Source organism: Anomaloglossus baeobatrachus, chromosome 5 (assembly GCF_048569485.1).
Source record: "Anomaloglossus baeobatrachus isolate aAnoBae1 chromosome 5, aAnoBae1.hap1, whole genome shotgun sequence".
In the NCBI taxonomy this organism is placed as follows: domain Eukaryota; kingdom Metazoa; phylum Chordata; class Amphibia; order Anura; family Aromobatidae; genus Anomaloglossus; species Anomaloglossus baeobatrachus.
Genome location: NC_134357.1, coordinates 272,161,143 through 272,184,484, shown reverse-complemented (window position 1 = coordinate 272,184,484; position 23,342 = coordinate 272,161,143). Strand labels below are relative to the sequence as shown.

The 23,342-nt window shown below is 43.2% G+C and overlaps 1 protein-coding gene across 1 annotated transcript in view; it reads left to right on the top strand.

Annotated features, from left to right (window-relative positions):
* LOC142312739 (uncharacterized) overlaps nt 1–23,342 on the top strand; it is an 88,947-nt gene that overhangs the window by 1,597 nt on the left and 64,008 nt on the right. The window contains exons 3-5 of the mRNA XM_075351727.1: nt 1,261–1,369; nt 3,537–3,625; nt 5,813–6,185. Of these exons, the coding sequence (XP_075207842.1) occupies nt 6,047–6,185 (139 nt within the window). The 5' untranslated portion in view covers nt 1,261–1,369; nt 3,537–3,625; nt 5,813–6,046. The remainder of the gene's footprint in view (nt 1–1,260; nt 1,370–3,536; nt 3,626–5,812; nt 6,186–23,342) is intronic.

Below are 23,342 nucleotides of genomic sequence, written 5' to 3'. Positions count from 1 at the left end.
CCAGCCAAAATGTTTCCCTTATGTGTTGCTCATTTATGAACTGCACACCCTATGGCATTTTACGCACAAATAGTACATAAGACTCTATTTATTAATCCCAAAATGAATAGACACCACAATTCAGATGCTTTGAATAAATATTAACGAAACATGCAGGCATCAGTCACTGTATATTAAAATAATAGCGGAAATGTAATAATACAAGACAACACTGTATTCAATAAAGGATGACACAATACATTTTAATGGTGGCCACTATAAATAATGAGGTATATTGTTTCCCTAGGAGTTCAGCACAGAGTGATGTAGAGACAAATCTGAGTGGACTCCGAACAACATGGATTCCATTATAGTCAATGGTGGTCTTCTACTTCAGATAGCATCCATTCTGTAATGGATCTGTCATGATTCTGCTTAGCGGTGCTCTGCTCTCTAACAGAGCCTATGCTGGGCCTCATATTTTTCCCCAGTTCCTGGTCGCGTCCTGTGTGGTGTGGGAGGGGTCTGTTCTTTGGAGCCTCACTCCGGGTTATTGCTCCGCTTTATCTGGGAGCTGTTTCACCCGGAATGCCGCCAGTGATAGTTCCTGTTTTGCAGTGCATGTCTCTGGTTCCCGTAAGTGTCTGACTTGATCTTGTCCCGCTACTTTTTTCTGCTGTTTCCTTTCCATCTCCTTACCTACTGACTTGATTCCCTGACCTTGGCTCTGCTCGCTCACTTGTACTTACGTGACCTGTCTGTTTAAGGACCCTGGCTCGTCTCCGGCTCTGCTCGTTCCCTTGTACTTATTTGACCTCTCCGTTTACCGACCCCCGGGTCGTTCCCTGACTCCGGCTCTGCTCGTTCCTTTTGTCATTTGCGTTTTCTCCTGGCTTTTGACCCCTGGCTTGTTTGACTGCCCCTCACTAGGTGTGTCTAGCGACACCTAGTGTACAAATTCGACAGATCCACTCCACTAATGTGCCTGGCGACACCTAGTGGTTTGGTGTTTTAATTCACCCGGGTTCTCATCATCACAGGATCCATTTCCACTTTTATTTTTCAGTTTTTAAATTTGAACAGCGAAAGAGAACTCAAAACACAGGAGTGAACAGAGTCTTAGCAGTAAATGGGCACAGGCTTTCAATAATTACCAGACAGAAATTCCATTGGTAGCTATTTTCACTTGTTATATGGATAATAGTTTGTGAAACATTTCTGCTAGACTTCTGCAATTTGTTTGTGAACTGCATGTATAATGTGAGTTGCTTGTTGTAACAGGGAGACGGTTTGATTGATACAAAAGTTGAAGTAGATGGGGAGGAAGAGATGTGTGTTGTGAGGGATCAACAATATAAGGAGCAGGAGATTCCTGTAAAAATCAGCTCAGGTGAGTAATCATCACTAATTGAGATGGGCGAATAGTAACTATTTGTGTTCCGATAATACTTACTGATTACTGAGTACTATTCTAGTAGTCGTGACGAGAAGAAAAATGCTTGGGTTCGCCTATGACTTGCATTAGGTTTGTTATTTGCGACGAATACCGGAATAGTACTTTGGGATTCGTTACGACTAATCCGAACATATATAATTACTGTTCGCCCATCACTAATTGTAATCAGTCCATCATCTAATCATAACATATAAACAATGTTAGAAACTAATCCTTAAGTGACCAGGCCTGAAAGGGTCTTTAAGGGAATCTGTCAGCAGGTTATTGCTATGTAATCTGACAGCAGCATAATGTAGGGGCAGAGTGCTTGACTGATTCCAGCATTGTGTCACTTATTTTACTTGGTGCCGGAGTTGTGACAAAATCACAGTTTTCTCTGCTGTAGGTCTAGGAGAGCTCAGAATGCTGGGTTATGTATAACCCCATCCACGTCACTGATTGCCAGCTTTTGTGAATATTGACTTAAAGCTGATAATCTGTGCTGGGGCTGTGGTTGGAAGAGGAGGCACAAAGGCAGCTTGTACTGTAGTGATAATCTCCTGCTGATAAAAATACTGACTATATTGAAACCGCAAAACGCAGCCCAACTAAATTTCACATCCCTGTAATTAGAGTCTCTGTCCCAACCTTATCCTGCTTTCAGATTACATAGCAAAAACCTGCTGACAGATGGCCTTTAATGATTTCGTACTCCTGAGAAAGCCACAGATTGGTGGGGATACACGTGAGGTTTCTTCCTTATTCTATTTTTTGCCTGATTCAAAGGCTACCTGATTTATTACCTAGCTTCCCACAATAGACTATTGTACTCTTGTCTTCAGCTAGTGTTACTTTCATGGACACCTGAATTTAATTTAATTAGTATCTTTGTCAGCTTTCTGCTTGTGGGTTGGTAAGCTTTTTTCCATTGATGTTATATATCTGGATAGGTGTTGGTCTTATTATAGTCACACCTTAGTATTGCATACATGGTTATTAGCTTTTTAAATGGCTTTACATCTGTGTTTCCCTTTGCTACTTGCAATAAAGACTTTTTGTTATATGATGATCCTCATGCATGTGCATACTTTTTCATTATTTCTGTAATTTTTAAGAATGTACCTGGTTGGCCCTGATTTACTTGGTAGTGCCCTCAACTATTTCTCTTTTTGTAAAATTTACAATGACGCAGGGTTAAATTTCACTACCAAGCACCATAAATTGATGGCGCTTGGTCGCATTAGGTTAATTATAATTATTAATGCACACTACCAGTGGTGCACAAGTGTCTTCCATCATGCATATGCCCTATTGATAAATCTATGTACAGGGAATTGAAAAGCAAGGTCAAACTTCATGTTTCTGATACATTTGTAGATAGAAGTGTTGGAAATTTTAAGTACTTGACTCTCACATTACTCAACTTAAGGCCGCTTTACACGCTGCGACATCGCTCAAGCGATCTCGTTGGGGAATTTATGACGCACATCCAGTCGCTTTAGCGATGCCGTTGCGTGTGACACCTTTGAGCGATTTTGCATCGTTGCAAAAACGTGCAAAATCGCTCATCGGTGACATGGGGGTCCATTCTCGTATATCGTTGCTGCAGCAGTAACGAGGTTGTTCCTCGTTCCTGCGGCAGCACACATCGCTCCTTGTGACACCGCAGGAACGAGGAACCTCTCCTTACCTGCCTCCCGCCTGCAATGCAGAAGGAAGGAGGTGGGCGGGATGTTCATCCCGCTCATCTCCGCCCCTCCGCTTCTATTGGGCGGCGGGTCAGTGACGCAGTTGTGACGCTGAACAAACTGCCCCCTTAGAAAGGAGGCGGTTCGCCGGTCACAGCGACGTCGCAGGGCAGGTAAGTAGTATGACGGGTCTGGGCGATGTTGTGCGCCACGGGCAGCGATTTGCCCATATCGCACAACCGATGGGGGAGAGTACCCACGCTAGCGATATCGGTCACGGTATCGCAGCGTGTAAAGCGCCCTTTACATGTGCTAGAAAAAGTTACTTAGAGGCTTGATAAAATGGGTCTTGTTCCGATCAACCCATGTATTTACTCCTTAAAAATGGATACATGTGCCCCAATATACCCAATAAATGTCTTTGTTTCCTGCAGATGGATCCAGTAACAGTAGTTCGCCAGAGAGATGTCCCAGTCTTCTGCATTGTCAAGTGGAAAATCACAATATCATACATGATCATTAGGTAAATGTGACCCATCTTACTGACATTTAAGATCCCTTTTGGAATAATTCCTGATGAGACTATCGATACTAAGATACTTAAAGGGGTGTTCTCAAGTTTAGAAGTTATCCCCTAGCAACAGCATAGAGCATAACTTTCCGATCGCTTGTGGTTCAATCACCGTGGCCCCCTTTAGTCTCAATCCCGAGTTCCAAGGCTCTGAACCCTGGGGGAAAGGAGATGTCACAAAAAACGCAGGTCACCCACATTGTTACAGGATAATTTCATTCTCTCTCTGTCTCTGTCTGTGGCTCTCTCTCAAAACGCTTCATACTCACCGATCACCGGCACATCTGTCAACACTGCTCCCGCGGCCTCTCATTCTTCATTCGGGGCTGCTCATTAGGCGCATACAAATTCACTGCTTCCCCCGCCCACCGCGGCGTCTGTGATTGGCTGCAGTCAGACGCGCCCCCATGCTGAGTGACAGCTGTCTGACTGCAACCAATCACAGACGCCGGTGGGTGAGTCTATATTGTACAATAAAATAAATAATTTAAAAAAAACGGCGCGTGGTTCCCCAATTTTGATACCCAGCCAAGATAAATCCCCCAGCTGGGAGCTGGCATTCTAAGACTAGCCTAAGAATATCAGCCAGCAGCTGCCCTGAATTGCCGCATCCATTAGATGCGACAGTCCCGTCACTTTACCCAGCTCTTCCCAATTGCCCTGGTGCGGTGGCAATCGGGGTAATAAGGAGTTAATGGCAGCCCATAGCTGCCACTAAGTCCTAGATTAGTCATGGCAGGCGTCTATGAGATACCCCCTCATCACTAATCTGTAAGTGAAAGTAAATAAACATAAACACCCAAAAAATCCTTTATTTGAAATAAAAGACAAAAAAGCATCCTCTTTCACCACTTTATTAACCCCCCCATACACTCCTCCAGGTCCAACGTAATCCTCACAAGGTTTCACGATGCTTCCAGCACTGCTACATCTGACGTTCACAGCGAGCGCTATAGAACATGACTGCCCGCTGTGACGTTCAGGCCGCAACTGAACGACTGAAGTGAGCTGCGCAATCAGCGGTGATGTCACTCAGGTGAGTCCTCATCTGCGCCTCACTTCAGTCGCAGCCTGATTTGCAGTCCCAGGTGGAGGACTCCAGCTGTGACCGCAAATCACCCGAGTGACGTTACTGCCGATTGCGCTGCTCACTTTAGTGACTTGGGTGATTTGCTGTCACAGGTGGAGAATTTCAGCTGTGGTTGCGGCTAAGTTGAGTGACAGCATCGCTTTTCGCGTGGCTCACTTCAGTTGCTGCGTGGAGCTCACAGCAGGCAGTCATGTTTTATGGCGTGCGCTGTGAGCGTCAGATGTAGCAGTGCTGGAAGCCTCGTGGGACCTCGTGTGGATTATGTCGGACCTGGACGGGTTTATGGGGGGTTAATAAAGTGGTGAAAGAGGGTGTTTTTTTGTCTTTTATTTCAAATAAAGGATTTTTCGGGTGTTTGTGTTTATTTACTTTCACTTACAGATTACTGATGGAGGGTGTCTAATAGACGCCTGCCATCACTAATCGACGGCTTAGTAGCAGCTGTGGGATGTTATTTACTTACCATAATTGCCACCACACCAGGGCAATGGGAAGAGCCGGGTCTAATGGATGCGCCACTTCTGGGGTGGGTGTGGGCTGCTATTGTTAAGCTGGAAAGGGCCAAATAACCATGGCCCTTCCCATCCTAATAATATCAGCCCCCAGTTGTCTGCTGTACCTTGGCTGGTTTTAAAAAATTGGGGGGGACCCCACGTAATTTAAAAAAAAAAAAAAAATCAAATAATTAAAAAAAAGCATGGGATCTCCTCTATTTTTCATAACCAGCCAAGGCACAGCACACAGCTGAGGGTTACAGCCTGCAGTTGCTGCTGTTCCTGTGCTGGATATAAAACAATGGGGGTGACCCCACTTAATTTTTTTTACTGCCCCCCCCCAAAAAAAAAAATTAAATAAAAAACAGCTGGCCAAGCTATTCTGTTATTTCTTTCTATTTCTTTTATATGTTCTTTATTTCTATTCTATATGTTCTTTCTAGCTGTCTATTCCAGCTATCTATCAGTTATCCTATCCTATCATACTTTGTTTCTCCTTTTAAAAAATGCACCATCATTACAAGCGTTTTTTTTGTTTGTTTTTTTCATTTCCAGGCTCTCTGGGACAAGGTGGCAGTTTTGGTGCAGTTAAAACTGAAATGTGCACATATAGCCTTAGAATAAATGAAGAGGTTGTGCTAGATGATAGACATCTACTCCATTCAGTTCTCGTTTTCTGGATTAAAGGGGGCCAAGGCGGTCGGACACCCTGCAATCAGGAATTTATCCCTGATCCCGTGGATATGGGATAACCTTTCAACTTGAGAACATCCATTTAAATATATATTTATGGAAAGATCATTGAAAATCGTACGCATACTTTTGCTGATACTGTCGCAGGTTTATGTCAAGGTAGAGTTAAAGGATGAGGAAGAAGAGCTTCCCGTGTCCATGAATTACAAAGAAACTCTAAATTATATCACAATTGGTGAGTAATAACTTACAATGTTTCACTGAAACACTTGCTTTAACTTCTTAAGGATCTGGCATTTTTTTTGTTTTTGCATTTTTGTGTTTCCTCCTCTTATACTAAGAGACATAACTTTTTTATTTTTCCGTTGATATAGCCATGTGAAGGCTTGTTTTTGTGGGATGAGTTGTACTTCTAAATGACACCATACATTTTATCATAGGATGTAATGGTAAGCGGGAAAAATTCCAACTGTGGCGAAGTAGCAAAAGAAGTGAAAGTCTTCAATTGTTTTGGGTTTTCAGTTACAGAGTTTATTTACCATAAAACTGTCCTGGTAGTATGATTCTCCCAGTCAGTATGATTACGTAGATACTAGGGCTGGGCGGACCTGGACCTTAAAAGACCGGATCCGTGCAGTTCCAAAGTTGCCCATGGGACGGACCCGGACTCAGGATTCCGGGTGTTTGATCCAGATTCGGCACTCGAGAAAATAAAACAAAGTGAAAATAAGAATAAAGTGAGTGCTTCATACTTACCCAGGCTCTGGCCCGGCTGTACGCTGCTCCCACGCTGCTGTACACTGCTCCTGTTACCTCCCTAGGTCGCTCATTTCATATGCACGGCTTTCCCCGCCCACCGACCGGCCTGTCCTTTGTGATTGGTTGCAGTCAGACGCGACCCCAGTTTGTGTGAAGGCATCTGCCTGCAGTCATCGCTCATTGCGGCTCATTTATTCTCTGGAGCTCACAGCCAGCAGTCAAATCCCAACCACACCTCACATCAGACCTGTCAGACACACCAGTGGGATGGTCAAGTTGGAGCAGGGCCACCCACCTAGGGGTCAGGCAGACTGGTGGGAGGGAGGAAGTGGAGAGCAGAGCAGTGAGAGCCCTCAAAGAGTGAGGAGCTGGTAGTAGTAGCTCCCGGGAAGCGAGACCTTGGCTGGGTCGCAGGCGGTGGTCCGGGACCACAGGAGTCGGGGACTGGTAGCAGTGACATTGGAAAAGAGTGCGACGGACATAGTCTTGGAGAACTGTCGGCACCAGCAAGCCCAATAAACAGACCGGTACCGAGCACGACGGGGTACAGGACCCTAGGTCAGGAACCAATTCAACGTCCCGATTATTAACCTGGGAGGGAGAGTATCTTCACAAACTTCCCTAAGAGCTCAGAGATTTTAAGGCATCAGCACAACGCGGGGGATAGGGTTCTCCAGACAAAACAACCCACTGAAATCCCAAGTGCCAGCCATCAAGAGCACAGCTACAGTACACATAGGTAGCGGGGTCCTAACAGCTTCAAGCCAAGGGGCCACAACAGAGAACTACAATTGTGCATAGAGCCGGGGTCCGGATTACCAAGTGACACCGGTGGGAGCGGACACCTGGAAAGGCTCTCCGCAGTGGCAGCGGTACACAGAGACTTTGGTTTACCCCAGTGTGTGCGTCCACGTTATAATCCTCATCCAGCACCATGACTACCACAGTGAGTACCCTGTTCCCTGCACCCTGTCCTCCCAACTATCCACTACTATCCTCCTAACTTCCCCCAGAGTTTGGGGCCTTCCCTACCTGTGGAGGGACTAACATCAGGCTGCTAACTCCATCTGCCCCGGTACTCCTAACAGCAGAGGCGGTACTCCCATTACCGCAATCCACAGGTGGCATCACAAACCTCTCCCCTGTAAATATTCCCCTTTAAAAAGATTCAAGTGTCCGCCAAGCTGGCTCTGGAACCCCACTCGAGCCATGATCCCGGATCCGAGCGTCCCGACCAACACCGGGGCGGTACACATGCAGTGAGGGACAGTCAGCAACAGGGAACAAGTGAGACGTGGGGAGAACACGGTCGCTGAGGGGAGAGCTGCGCCATAGCTCCCTCAGGACAGAGCGCACAGAACAGGGTGCGGAGCCCTAGGCTGGTGGGCACTGCACGCCCCGCCAGCAGAATCCATCGGGTAGAGGATTTCAAGTCTTCTCGCCCAGAGCAGAATACAGAGCCAGGAGTCGTGACAAAAGGTCAGTAACGGACTCGCTCTGCCTGCCATACTCCAGGAATGGAGCCAATCCAAGCACTCTGGTCCCAGCGCAGCTTCAAGCCACAGGGACTCACACAACACAGCGCAGGAAGGAAGGACTCACAGAGAAAACCACCGGTTCTAACCTCCAAACTATCCGGGATCAGCTAGAGCCCATGACAGCAGAGTCCGTTAGTCCAAAGGCGGTGACATCTCAGTGAGTAAAGAATTTAAGGTGGAAACAAACTGGGTAAGGTGGAAACAACCAAGGTGGAGGTGGAAACAACCAAGGTGGAGGTGGAAAAAAGAAAGACCATGATTGTTTCCACCTTACCCATGGGATTTGCTCCTGATGCTGTTTTTTCTATCTAAATCTGGACAGAGATGGTATTTATTGACCTTATACATGTTTATTAGGTGCAATATGTTTGTATTGGTTTGACATATGCATTTTTATCTGCTATATACTATGTGTTGAGTTGCTATCTCTATTTCTTGGCTTATTGTGCATTTCCCTTGTGAAGTATTTTCTAGTGGAGGGGGAGATCCTTAGGGTTTTGCCTTATTTCATGCAAACCCCATCTTTGATTGTATGCTTATTGTGTGTTTTTAAATGTTTTTAACATGTTTTCTTGGTGGGTTTTTTTCTGTCAATAAAATTGGTTATTTTTTTAAATATTTTGTGGTGATCCCTCCTTCCTTTTCTTTTTTTGCAATGTTGTAAACAATGAGTCAGTAGAGGCAAAAATTCAAATAATTTGAGTACTACAGGCGGGAATCGGCACATGTGCAAGCAAAATGCCTTACTGTGGGTATCTTACTGCGCTAAAATCCGTACTACCAGACCTACCCAACCACCGGCTGCCAAATCAACCATGTCTGCTACTTTTTCCTCCTCCTGCATCACCATCAAAACTATTCTCAAACAGGTCTCTGACCCCATAACCTCCACTTGTTTAGCCGATACAATAGGTGTGAGTGAGAGCCCATCAGCTGTTACAGAAGTGACCATAGCTTGACCCATGTGAGACACCGAGGCCACATCCTGTGTGTTGCATAGGCCATACCTCCCTGCTGTGCAAACACACTATGAGGAAATGGGAAATGGTAAGTGATGCCACTGTCCTGCTGTCCGCCTGCAAGGTTTTTATATATTAAGACTACAATCTGGGAACTAGAGGCCTACGCTTGTTTGGCATCTTGCTGTCCCTGGTGAAGGTAGAAATGTTGGTTGAGGGCTATTTTATGTCTCTCCGAGACCCACATGGTCAGGGATAATGTTCATTGGCTGAGGAAGGGATGGATCGCACATGAATATCATTCCACATACTCGACCCATGCACGGGGTGTGAGTGTGTTGGTGCACAAATCCATCCCGTTCTCATGTACAAAATCAGTGATTGACCCGGGGGGCAGATTTGTATGTTTGCTTTGCACGCTGTATGGTATACAATTTATTCTGGTTGCGATATATATCCCTCCACCATATTCAGTCGAACCGGTAAAAAGGATATTGTCTATTTTAGATTCCCTTCCATCTGCGCCGACGCTTTTGATAGGGGATTTTAATAATTACTTACATCCCTATCTAGATAAATTACACTCGGGAAACATATCGGAGAACGCCGCCCCGACTTCATTTGCTAGAATGCTAACAGAGCTGGGTTTTGTAGATCTTTGGCGTGCCCAACACCCCACAACCAAACAATTCTCCTGTTACTCTAGCTCCCACCACACCATGTCACGGATAGACCTGGCTATTGGAAACGCACTTATGGCCTCATATACACAAAAGGTGGCCTACCTACCTAGAAGTGTATCTGATCACTCACCATTACATGTTACGCTTGCATGGGGAAACCCCGTCACTCTGCCCAGGCCTATCTGGAAACTTAATCCCTTCTGGATCCAGCTTATTGGGGGATCTTTATATGATAACATTCTGGAATACTTTCATCTTAATGAGTGCTCTGCACCGCCACACATAGTTTGGGACTCTATGAAAGCTGTGGTAAGGGGCATATATATTAGAGAAATATGCATACGCAAAAATCAAACCAAAGGTTACACCCAGAGTCTGATTCAGAAGGTATCTGATGCGGAGGCTGCGGTGGTGCTCAACCCGACAGTAGAAACTAAAAACACTCTAGAGAAGGCACAGATGTCACTCAAAGAAAATCTCATGTCGGTGGCAGAAAATAAACGCTATTTCCTTAAACAAAATTATTTTATTGCGGGGGAGGGCGTGGAGCACCTACTGGCCACAGTCATTAGAGCACAGGAAGGATCTTCCTATATAAATAGGTTAAAGACGGAATCAGGTGACTTTGTAACAGCAAGCGAGGATATAATAAGAGCAATAAAGAGGTATTATATGCGGCTATACACATCAGACTGTGACCTCACGGAGACTGAGATTGAGCAGTATTTGGATGCTCTCTCTCTTCCTTCACTGAGTGATGTAAACAGGGAATTGCTGGACCGGGACATCTCATTGGAAGAACTGGAGGAAGCGCTTGGCCAGACACAAAATGAAAAAGCTCCGGGAACGGATGGCCTGCCTGGAGAGTTTTATAAAACGTATGCACCCTTACTGCTACCCAAACTACTTAAGGTATTTGAAGAATCTGAAAGGCAGAGGGTCCTCCCGCCCTCTATGAGGAAAGCCTTAATAGTCTTAATATTAAAACCCGGAAAAGATCCAGAGATCCCGGATTCGTATCGCCCAATCTCTCTCCTACAAACAGACATTAAATTGCTGGCCAAGGTGCTCGCCAATAGGATGTCCCGAGTCATCTCATCTATAGTGCAGAATGATCAGACAGGATTCATTCCATGCAGAGCCACATCTATGAATCTCAGTAAATTATATTTGGGAATTCAACATAGTTCTGAGGTACCGGGGGAAAGGGCAATTTTGTCTTTAGACGCCGCTAAGGCGTTCGATAGCCTTGAATGGGAATATATGTGGGCTGTACTTCGGAAAATGGGCTTTGGACATAGATTCATAAATTGGGTAAAACTGCTATATGACTCACCGGTGGCGAAGGTTAGGGTTAATGGCAGGGTCTCCGAGTCTTTTCCTCTTGGAAGAGGTACTAGACAGGGGTGCCCGCTTTCACCCTTGCTATTCGCGACTGCAGTGGAGCCGTTGGCAGTGGCAATACGGAAATCCAGGGAGGTAGAGGGATTTCGGTGTGGAGCCGTGGAACAAAAGATATCATTATACGCAGACGATCTACTCTTATATTTAGACAGGGTACGTTCCTTGATTTTGCCGGAAATGAATATCATTCGGGAATTTGGACAGAGGTCTGGTCTACGAATCAACTGGTCCAAGTCGGCTTTAATGCCGTTGGACCCCCTTCCTGGGGACTTTTCGGACTTACAGATTCCAGTTCCTGTGGTCCGGGAGTTTAAATATCTGGGAATAATTGTCAGCCCAATCCCGAAGGATTTCCAGGCCCTAAATCTGGAACCCCTGTTACAGCGATTCAGAGCAAAAGTGCATACCTGGTGCCGTTTGCCGCTATCAAATATCGGCAGATCCAATTTAATTAAAATGGTAATGATGCCACAATTACTATACCTTATACATAATTCTCCAGTGTGGATATGTAGGGAATTTTTTGTAAAAATTAATACAATATTCCGGGAACTTATTTGGAAGAAAAAGCAAGCTAGGATTCGACTGGAAGTGCTACAGCGGGGAAAGGAGGAGGGAGGACTGGCGGTACCAAACCCATATATATACTATATAGCCTCCCAGATGCAACATCTGAGGGGTTGGGGCAAAGAAGGAGGGTATGATACCAGTGGTGATATAGTGAGAGAGGGATCAGTATGGAAGTACCCAGGTTGCCGGTTGGATGTGGGACAAAGACAGATAAATGGGGCACGATATCCCACAATGGCTATGATATTCCGGGTGTGGGACAGGGGTAAGTCTCTTTTGGGGATAAGCGGACCTACAGAGCTCTGGCCACTGTGGCAGAACCCCGACTTGCCAGAAATTAAAAAATTAGTAGGGTTCAGAGGATGGGAGGATAAAGGGATCCATTTAGTGTTACAAGTACTACAAAATAATACTCTTAAAAGCTTTGAACAACTGAGAACGGAGTTTCACCTTCCGCATGTCTTCTTTTATCAGTATTTGCAGCTGAGACACGCACTGGAAAGACAGGGGAGGACAAACCCGGTAACAGTGACACATAATCAAACATTACATAGGCTGCTTACATCTGAGTCCTCTAAGGGTCTTATTTCGGAACTATATAAAAAATTACTACCTGCCCATCTGGAAACACATCCATTGATTGTTAAAAGCAAATGGGAACGAGACGTCGGTCCCCTGACGGAAGGCCAGTGGTCTGATATATTGGAACAAGTTCCTAAACTGGCGGTATCGGAGTGCCAAAAGCTGTCTCAAATATATCTCATCCACAGGGTATATAAAACTCCCAGTCTACTATTTAAGATGGGACTCAGACCAAACACACAGTGTGTTAGGTGTGGACAGGATGATGCCCATTTGATGCATGTTATGTGGGAGTGTGGACACATTGGTGATTTCTGGAACCAAACCCTGGGACTTATAGATCAAATATATCATATTACAATACAACCGTCGCCCCGCCTGGGCCGGTTGAGTCTGTGGGAAGGAGAAGTGGATCTGGATTCTACAACAGCTCTGGGAATAGCCCGTATCTTGTACCAAGCAAGAAAGCTACTTGCATATCACTGGTTAGACCCTCTACCACCAACATTACCAGAGCTCAAAAACAAATTAAATAACGTCATAAGATTGGAAAGGGGAGTTTATTTAAAAAGAAAAACATTGAAAAAGTTTTACAGCATTTGGCGGTCATGGATGGAGTTGCCGGGCCTACCCTCTAGTGCACTGGTTCGGGATGCAATGCTGGACCGGTTACTGTTGTGCCTGCAGTGATGGCATGTGTGAGGAAGGTAATTAAATCTAGTCTTTTCTGTGGCGAAGTGGACTTTGAATGAAGAGGTGAGAGAGGACTGGAACGGTTTCATGGATGACTGCACGGAGAGGGAGGGGCGGGAGAGTATAGCAATATGATGTGCAGCGACACGGCTGATGGAGGAGGTGTTTCTGTTAGTCTGAGGCATTATTGCATAATTTAAGTTTTGTTTATTTGTAGAGCCACGAGGTTTGTAGGCTCAAGCTATATAATATAATTATGATTTGAGAACTCTATTATATTTACATATATGCAGAGAAAGAACCTGATTTATAACTCACATGTGTTTATCTGTTTATTTGTTTATTGTTATCAGTTATATGAAAAGTGAAATACTCTCTGTATTGATCCCTAATGATTTAATAAAAAAAGATCTGATTTAAAAAAAGAAATGTTGGTTGAGGCCTTGTTACAGGGCTGCTTCCAAGCATCCATGTTGCTTTCTTGGACTAATTGTAGTCTGTGTCAATTGTTGCCACTTTTCCTGTTGCTTGACCGTAATTTTTTGAAATGTGGTGGCTCCAAGTAGGGTCTCTAGATTGTCTTTTGTCTGTAGTGCCAGGATTCTGGGAGCGCTTTTCACTCATGCATCTCGATTTTTTTTAAATGAAAATGCCAGCCCACATCCTGTGTGTTGCATGGACCATACATGTTGAAAACAAACACACTCCGATTGTCCACCCCGACACCACCAAGGTTTAGCCGAGTAACAGATGTTCCTTTTTGCTTAGGAAGTGAGGGAAAGACTCCAATAAAATAACATTTAAAAAAAACAAACCCCTTTTTTTACAGATATCAGTGGAAGCATGTAAAGTGGTGTCTCTCCCTAGCTGCATGGACTTTCTTCAACCCATGAGTGATGGTTCACCTTCAAATTGCTGCAATGTAGTGCTGCCCCGAGATAGGGTCTTTGGGGAAAGTAGTCTAATCATTAGTATCTCTGAGGCGTCTATCCACACGTATGGCTAAGGACATGGCAGCCTCCAAGGACTCAGGGGTCTTATAAATCACCAAAGCATCCTTCAACCTTTCTAATAGTCCCTGACAAAATTGGCTTCTAAGAGCCAGGTCCTTCCACTTGGTCTCGGTGGCCCATCTGTGTGATTCTGAACAATAAGGGGTACTTTACACGCTGCGACATCACTGCCGACATATCATCGGGGTCACGTCGTTAGTGACGCACATCCGGCACCGGTAGCGACATCGCAGCGTGTAACACAAATGAGCGACGATCAACGAGCACAAAAACGTGAAAAATTGTTGTTCATTGACACGTCATTCATTTCCATAATATCGGTGCTGCTGCAGGTACGATGTTGTTTGTCGTTCCTGCAGCAGCACACATCGCTGTGTGTGACACCGCAGGAGCGGCGAACATCTCCTTACCTGCGTCCACCGGGAAAGGAAGTAGGTGGGCGGCATGTTACGTCCTGCTCATCTCTGCCCCTCCTTTTCTATTGGGCGGCGGTTCAGTGACGCTGCTGTGACGTCGCTGTGACAATGAACAAACCACCCCCTTAGAAAGGAGGCAGTTCGTCGGTCACAGTGACGCCGCAGAGCAGGTAGGTGCGTCTGAAGCTGCTATAGCCATAATGTTCGCTACGGCAGCAAGCACCACATATTGCATGTGCAACGGGGGCGGGTGCTATCGCGCTCGACATCGCTAGCAATCGCTAGCGATGTCGCAGCGTGTAAAGCCCGCCTAAGTCTTTGCTGATCAATCCCTCTGCTGGAGGAGACACAGTTTGGGCTCAGCTAAGGAGACTTGGTTAGGATCATCATAGATGATTTTAGACAAGTCAAGTAATTTTTCTGCTATGTACTAATATATATTTTTTTTCTATCTGTCTTGCATTATTTTGTTGTATTTTTTTGATTATGTTTAGTATGTAACTAACTTGATTTTAATACATTGACGTCATTCCTTAGTCCACTCCCTTAAGGCCCCCTTCACACGTCTGTGAAAAAAACGATCCGTTTTTTCACGTACGTGTTAAAGGGGTGGTTTTCTCCCCGTGTGCCGTGTTTGTGGCACATTCCTGTTCACCGTGTGTTATACGTAATAACACATGGAGAACAGGAAGCCGTGCCTTACCTGATTCTTCTGGAGCTGTCTGTGGTGCTGACTGACAACGTCCGGCACAGGCCAAGCCCCGCTGACGCTGCTTCCGGCACCCAGTGAAGAAGATGTGTTGTTCAAATTCACTGGGTGTCGGATGCAGGTGACAGCCGTGGCAGAGACTGCAGGGCTTGTGGAGTAGAGTTTGTGTTTTTTTTTTTTTTACAATGCCACGTGTGTTTCTCCAGCGCGTGTCACGTGCACCCGCATCCACACTACATCCGTGTGGTACGTGTGCGGGCCCGTGCTGCCGGAGAAACACGGACATGCATCCGTGTGGAGCACACGTCTGCTCCACACAGAGTAACGGGCCACTGGCAGAACACGTGCGTGCACATATACCCATTGATTTTAATTGGTATACGTGTGCCCGTGTCTCCGGTACATACGGGCACAGACCTAGCACGTACCAGAGACACGTACGTGTGAAGGGGGCCTAAAAGAGTGAGGAACTGACATAGGAACTAGGGACTTGTCAAAGCGCCGGTTGCCGGTGCGAAACAGCTGTCGTCCGTGTGTGGTCAGTCTCTCTCCCCTCCGTCCTTTTAATGCCTACTCCTTGTACCAAATAAATACAAGTTTTCCTGCCTGCAAGCAGTGAGTGCCCTCCTTTCTTACCTTATTGATGCAATAATTTTCAGCTTCTTTGAGAGGTGCACCCCTTATGGCAGTTCAACGCTAGCGAACAAACTTTCCCGTCTATTATGACAGGTGATTTACTGCACTGATTGCCGGCTGGAGGCTGTGCCCGGTTTTTTCCTTCTCTGCTCCATTATTTTAATTTATTAAGATGCACCTGTACATAGTGCGATGCAATGAAGTAGTAATGATTATACTCAGCTTAATTATAGTGTCTCTAAAAGCATATAAAGTTGTGAACATATTTCCTCCTTTGTCAGAGGGTTTTATTATGATATTATTATCATTCACAAGACACCTCAGTGCCTACATTTCTTCTTTGCTTAGGTTATGTCTACCAATGTAAAAAAAACTCCACAAGGGAGATGAAGGTCCAGCACCAATTCCAAATACAGACCTAGCTCCACTTAATAGTCTCCAAAGAGGAGACTCTAGATTGTGAGCCCCAATGGGGACAGTGTTGCCAATCTATGTAAAGTGCTGTGGAATTAATAGCGCTATATAAATGAAAAAATATTATTTTATTATTATTATTATTATTATATTATTATTATTATTATTATTATTATTATTAAACAGGAACAGACAGAGCTGAAGTGATACCAGCATTCAAATACAGGGAGGTGCTCCACCTGGCAATCAGCACAACAATCCAAATCCACAGAGGGAGGAAAGAAATGGTGGCATTCACCCTTCGTAGAAATCTTTTATTTCATCACAAATTGGGATGCTGGATATGTCTAAGATGCAGGACACACCAAGACGACGGTGACTGTTTCGCGCAACTAGACGCTTGGTCGGGTGCTGACACCAGGACCCGATGAAGCGCCTAGGTGCACAAAACAGTCGCCGTCGTTTTGGTGTATCCTGCATCTTAGAATTTTTGATGACATAAAAGAGGATTTCTACGAAGGGTGGGTGCCATCATTTCTTTTTTCCCTCTGTGGATTTGGTATGTCTACCATTGTGTTACTTAGTCTTAAGTTTATCAAAATCTCTAGATACTAATTGGACACAAATGTCAATTGCTGAGCAGGCGTTTTGGATGAGGGTTATAAATGTATTTGTTTTTCCTATTTTTTAAGGTTGGTAAAAAGACCTTTCCCATTCCATGAGTAATTTTCATTTGCAAGACCATATAAAAGTCTATCTGGGAGGAGTTCCTCAGGGACCCCTAATTCTTGAGGTTTTTAATTTGTCCTTTCGTATATGATGTTTGTGCCATTTCAATTTCCGCGCGATGAAGTGGAGATCCTTGGTGTTTATAAACGTTTTAGAATCAGAAGTGGGGACAAAGGACAGTCCCATACTGACGACACACATTTCAGTGGCGCTGAGGTTCCTACATGATAAATTTATTATCTGTATTTATGTATGTGGTTCTGATTGGTAAGAGCCTACCGGCGATTCCATAGAGGGTAAAAATGGTCCACAAAATGAGCATTCAAGAATTTAGTACCACGTCCCCCTCTCCCAGTCCCCCAATTTTTGGGCCTCCCATTTTGAGTTTTAGGTTAAGTTATTGTATCTGAATATTCTGTATCTGTGGAAGATAAATCAGTTACGTGGTACACGCTTATTGGGAAAAATGGAAGCCTTATGATCCCTAAACTCCTGGAGGTCCCTTACAAAGTTCTTCTGTTTCCTGCCTGCCAAATTAAATTGGAAGCATTCTAAAATATTTTGGAGGTTTAATACTTGTGATGTGAAATCAGGCTCTGATGAGAACTTTTCTGTGATCTAGATTTGTTCATTTCATTTAAAATTAAGTGTATTCAGTCTTCAAGTAGAATTTGTATGAGCCTCAAGGAACTATGAGTAGCTTCCTTTTCCCATTTATCTATAAGTTTAGAATTGTTGTAACATAAACTAGGGGTGAGAAAAATTCTAAGATGTTGTGACACAATCGATGCCTTAGCTTAGGCTATGTGCGCACTTACCGGATTTTGCCGCGGATTTTCCGCAGATTTGCTGCATGTTTCGCTGCAGAAAATGTTCATAACATCTCTGCAGTGAATCACCAGCAAATCCTATGGAGAAAAAAAATCCTGTGCGCACTGGGCGGAATTTGACAGCTGCATGTTTTGCTGCGGGAATCCCACAGCAAAAACAAGTGCATGTCACTTCTTTTCCGCACGTCGCTGCGGGATTTCACTCCATTGACTCCAATGTTAATCATGAAATCCCGCAGGGAATAACGCAGGCAGCAAATTCTGTGCGGTTCACTGCGTTTTCCTGCGTTATTCCCTGCGGTATTTCACGGTTTACCTCCGGTAATGTACATTGCTTGTCTGCGGTTTGCAGGGAAGTGATGTCATTACAGGAAGAGGAAGCCGTGCAGAGAGTAAACACAAACACATCACAGACACAGACACATCACAGACATAGAACACAGACACAGACACATAGAACACACATAGAAAGAAAACGGAAATATAGAAAACAAAGGACGTGGCCTCCGCTGTATATTTACCTTCCAGCCGAGGTAAGCACACAGCGGCGGCCCGGTATTCTCAGGCTGGGGAGGGAGAGGGGCAGGGATAATGTCCCCCGCCTCCCTCCCCCTCCCGCAGCCGAGAATATCAGCCGCAGCTGCCCCGGGACTGTCGCATGCATTATGCGGCAGCATCGGCGTGTCCCCGGCTCTTCTTGCCGCCGTGTAGCAGTGGCAGCAAGGTAATACAAGGGGTTAATGATGGTGGGGGACCACCGCCATTAACTCCAGGCTTGATCATGGCAGCGTCTATGTGACAGCTGACATGATCAACCCGTAAGTAAAGTGAATAAAACACAGACACCGAAAAATCCTTTATTTTAAATAAAACAAACAAGCCTCGTTCACCATTTTATTAACCCCTCCCGCACCAAAGCTCCGGCGTAATCCACCGCTCCGGCGTAATCCACAGGTCCTGCGCTGCTTACATCCAGCCGCGACTGTCACAGACACAGCGCTGAATGAAAGCAGCAGACAGCAGAGGTAATTACCGGTCATTTCCCACGGCCGGTAATGTGAACTCACTGCCGACCGTGGGAAATGCAGCGATCTGTCCTCTATCTATCCCTCTATCTATCCCTCTATCTATCCCTCTGTCTGTCTAGCTATCTATCCCTCTATCTATTCTTCTGTCTATCTATCTACTATCTCAGGATTAAATGACTTTTTTTTTTTTTTTCTTCAATGTGCTTTATTGCATTGAATGCAATAAAGCACATCCCAACCCGCACGCGGCAAAACCGTGGCAATACCGCGAACAATACCGCGGTAAAACCGCAGCAAACCGTGGCAAACCGCATGCGGTTTTCGGGTGCGGTTTCCCGCGGTTTTTTACCGCGGGTGCGGTAATCTTTGAGAGCATGCGGAATTTTCTCAAGAAAATTCCATTTCCCAGTGCGCACAGAGCCTTAATATAGTTTTCCAAACTTTGGACCTCCCACCACGATGTAATTTGGTCCTTGTAAATCTTAGTGAGTTCTTTAAATGTTGAATTAAAAGAAGGAGTGTACTTAGACTATGAAAAATTGTGGTCTGAAAAATCTCCTTTGCCTCCGGGATCCAATTATTTGTATCTATTGCTGTGGATAGGAATCCTGCCATATCAGAAAAAATGTGAAGATCACAGCAAAAACCTTAACAAGGAGGAATAATCTACCAAAAAGTCAGGAAATTGCATATTAATTTGTAAAGTTCATTATTTTACATTTATATTCATACATGTATTTATATCTTTTACCTTTTTGCTAACTTATTTATATATGTTTATTAATAAAACTATTTGAGAACTACGGGTTAAATTTTCATTTCTATAATTATAAGGCTAGCGCCACACATCCGTGCCTCCGGTACGTGTTTGGCATTTTTTACACGTACCGGAGACACGTGCTTATGTTGACACAGTCATTTGGATCTAAATAGCCTCACGTCAGTGTTTTGGCACGGAGCGTGTGTCCGTTCCGTGGCTACGTTTGACCGTGCCGAAAAAGCGCTGACATGTCCGTTTTCCACCGGCATAACGTCCTCACGGATCCATTACATCCTATGGGTCCGTGTTTACACGTACGTGACACGGATGGCCTCCGTATGCTATCCGTGTGGTCCGTGTCCGTGTTTTAAATTAGAAGATTGTTACAATTTCAAATACTTTCAGGTGGCGTAGCTAACATATTTTTTTTGCACAAAACTTACTTTGCATTTGCAGAAGGAGTGAGCAAGCAAGCAGTTGTGTTTCTGTGTAGTGAAAGACCTATTTTGAGCACAATTTCTGCTTCCAAATATAATAATGGCTCCACGGGTGGACACGGAGAAACTGATAGCAGCTGTCGAGACTCACCCACCATTATGGGATACACGTGTTGATGGTTACCATGACAGACTGACAGTTGACCGGCATTGGCTTCAAGTTGCTGAGGAAGTGTACCCCAATAATGCATGGGATAGATGTTCGCCTTCAAAGCGTGCTAAATATGGTAAGATTTATTTTTTTTAATTTTTTTTTTTAAATATAATTTTTTTTTTAATAATTTAAAACTGTGAATTTTTTGTTATTGTAATGTTGTTTTTAATTAGAATTAACATTATGAAGAATTGTTATATGTATTAATCTATTTATTGAGCTAATGTTAAATGTACCAAAAGGTTACCTAACATTTCCAAAGTTCATTAATTCAAATTAAACTTTAATTTTGAATATGATTAATAATTCTTCATGAAGTTAATTAATTAACAGATCAAACTGTGATGTGATTTTCAATTCCATGTTTTATGAGTCTAATTTTTGTTTAACAATTACTAATCATGTTTTGTTTTTTTTTTCATACTAACATTTCAATATCATGACCTAAAATAATAAAATAATATTTCTCATTTTTTTACCATAAATTATATTGTTAATAACAAAACATACCTTTTTAATATCTCTATCACAATTACTTCAAATTGTTTTGTAAGAGAAATATTATTTTGTTATGTGTGAATGTATCAAAAATTTTTTAAGTGAACGATATATAAAAGAATTAATTTTCCTCTAATGTATTTGTCCACCTTTATTTTTTAAAATTGTATATTAGATTTAGCAAACATTATTATCATTAATGTGTGCAGAATTATGCAGAATGTTGAAAGAGACATATTTTGTTATATTCAACAGTTGACTTGGTCAAAAGACGTTGGCGGTCAGCACGTGATCAGTACAGAAGGGAGTACAACCCTATACCAACCTCATCCAGCCAAGGCCGCAAACGCAGATATGTTTATTATGAACAAATAAGCTTCCTAGCACCAATCTTAGAAGTAACACAGTAAGTTTATTTTTTAAAAATTTTTAGTTTGTTCCTTGAGAAATATTTTCATACTAACACCTTTTTTTACAGAAGTTATTTTTTAAAATATAAATGTTAAGATTGTAATATGTTATCTAATTGATTCTAGAACGGAGGATAATCTCGACGAGTCTGATGACCAACCAACAGCTGGCCCCTCTGCTACAGCCACCTCAGCATCAGAACAAGAACCTGGCAGAGAAGACAGTGAAAATCAAGAGATTCAACAAGATGCAGCAGCAGCAACTGAATCACATGATGGTGGGACTGAGAGTGCACAAACCAACACCCAAGGCTCATCAACACAACAAACAACAACACCAGCAACACAATCAACACAAACAAATGTACTTCCACGTTTTGCACCACAACCTCTCCGTGCAAGAAGAATTCGCCGACCTGAGGAAATGAGATCCTTACCGGAAATAATTGACACACGCATTATTCACATCATGAACACTTTAATTCCCGAAACCGATGCCGAGCGTTTTTGTCGGTCTTTATCTACTAGCTTAACCAAAATTGCATCCGATAGGCAGGAACGTGTACGTGCTGCTATGCTTACCCTACTTTCAGCTAGTCAGGCAGAACAGGAACCAGTGCGAGTTTATGAGGCCATAGAAAATTGGCGTACCATTATGCAACAACATACAGTCCCAAACACAACAGACATTCAAAATACCATTTCAACACAAACAACAATGGCAACAGTAAATGTCACTAATCCAGTATTACAACAATCAGGTCAACCTTCTATTGCTTCAAGTACGTTATTCCCAACACCAATTAGACAAGGGTATGTTGCTACCAATACTGGTGCCTTAAGCACTGTACAAAGTGCTACCTCACAGCAACCCATAAACTATATGAATTTACAACCCACTCCAAGTACTAGTTACTTTAATCAACCCACAAATATTGGTGGTTTACCTAACATGTTTCCTGGTTCAACATACCCACAATCATTCATGATGCCTCATTATCCAATCTCAACTATGTTACCTACACCACACTTACAAACAACAGTCAACTATCCTCAAGGTCAACAACATACACACACACACAATACCCACTTACCCATGTAGACCCACAGGTGTACTCTACAGCAGGCAATGTGTTGGCCCAAAGCAGCATGCAACAGACTGTTCCACACACTACTGTAGTTAGTAATAGTAATGTTGTTCAGCAAACAACTGCTTCAAGTTCTGTTAATACTATTTCTGAGGCCACACAAAACAACATACTCAGCAACACTCAGGTTACTTCCCTAGAAGATCTTGTAGACTTATGATACACATTTTTGGTAATCTTTACATTCAACAAACAAAGATGATGATTGTGACCCCAAAAAAAAAAGGGATTGCCAAAAATGTTTACAATCTGAGTCTTCAATTAAAAAAAAACAAACTGTGATTATATTTTGGGCCGGATGACATATATGTTTTAGCACATGGATAAGTTTATTGTTTTAAGAACACATTTGTAACCCACAAAATTGATGGCTAGATGAGGTCATCTATTCACAAAACCAAGTTTCAAAAGATTATGTCTATGTAAATGTCCAACATGAGACCAACATAATTGTTTGACAATTTTCAAACCTTGCAAGCAATGCCAAAATTTTTGCAAGTGTACTATTTGAAGTTAAGTATCTTAAAAATTTGTCAAGAAAAACAAAAAAAAAGGTTAACTTGGTAAACGTTTATACAAGATGATCAAGATTTTAATTTTTTATTGTTAAAAAAAAAAAACATCATTACTTTATGGAATAATAGGCATATTCGTAATAAAAAAATATGTTTTCAAATTAAAGATTCTGTTTCTTTTTTAAATTTATATAAAATATTGCATTTTTTAAATAGGCGATTAACATTATTAATTTTGTAAGTTTTATCAAACAAATAATCAGGATACTAACACAAAAATGTACAAACACATACATACAACATTCAGAAATCCATGTTGGTAACAGAAATGTAAGTTTGTGATTAACGCATTTTCACTTTAAGACAAGTAAGCTTTTAGCTCTTAGATTGTTTAAACTAATTAAACATTTTCATCTAAGTGATAATAATACATTTAAAAAAAAAAAA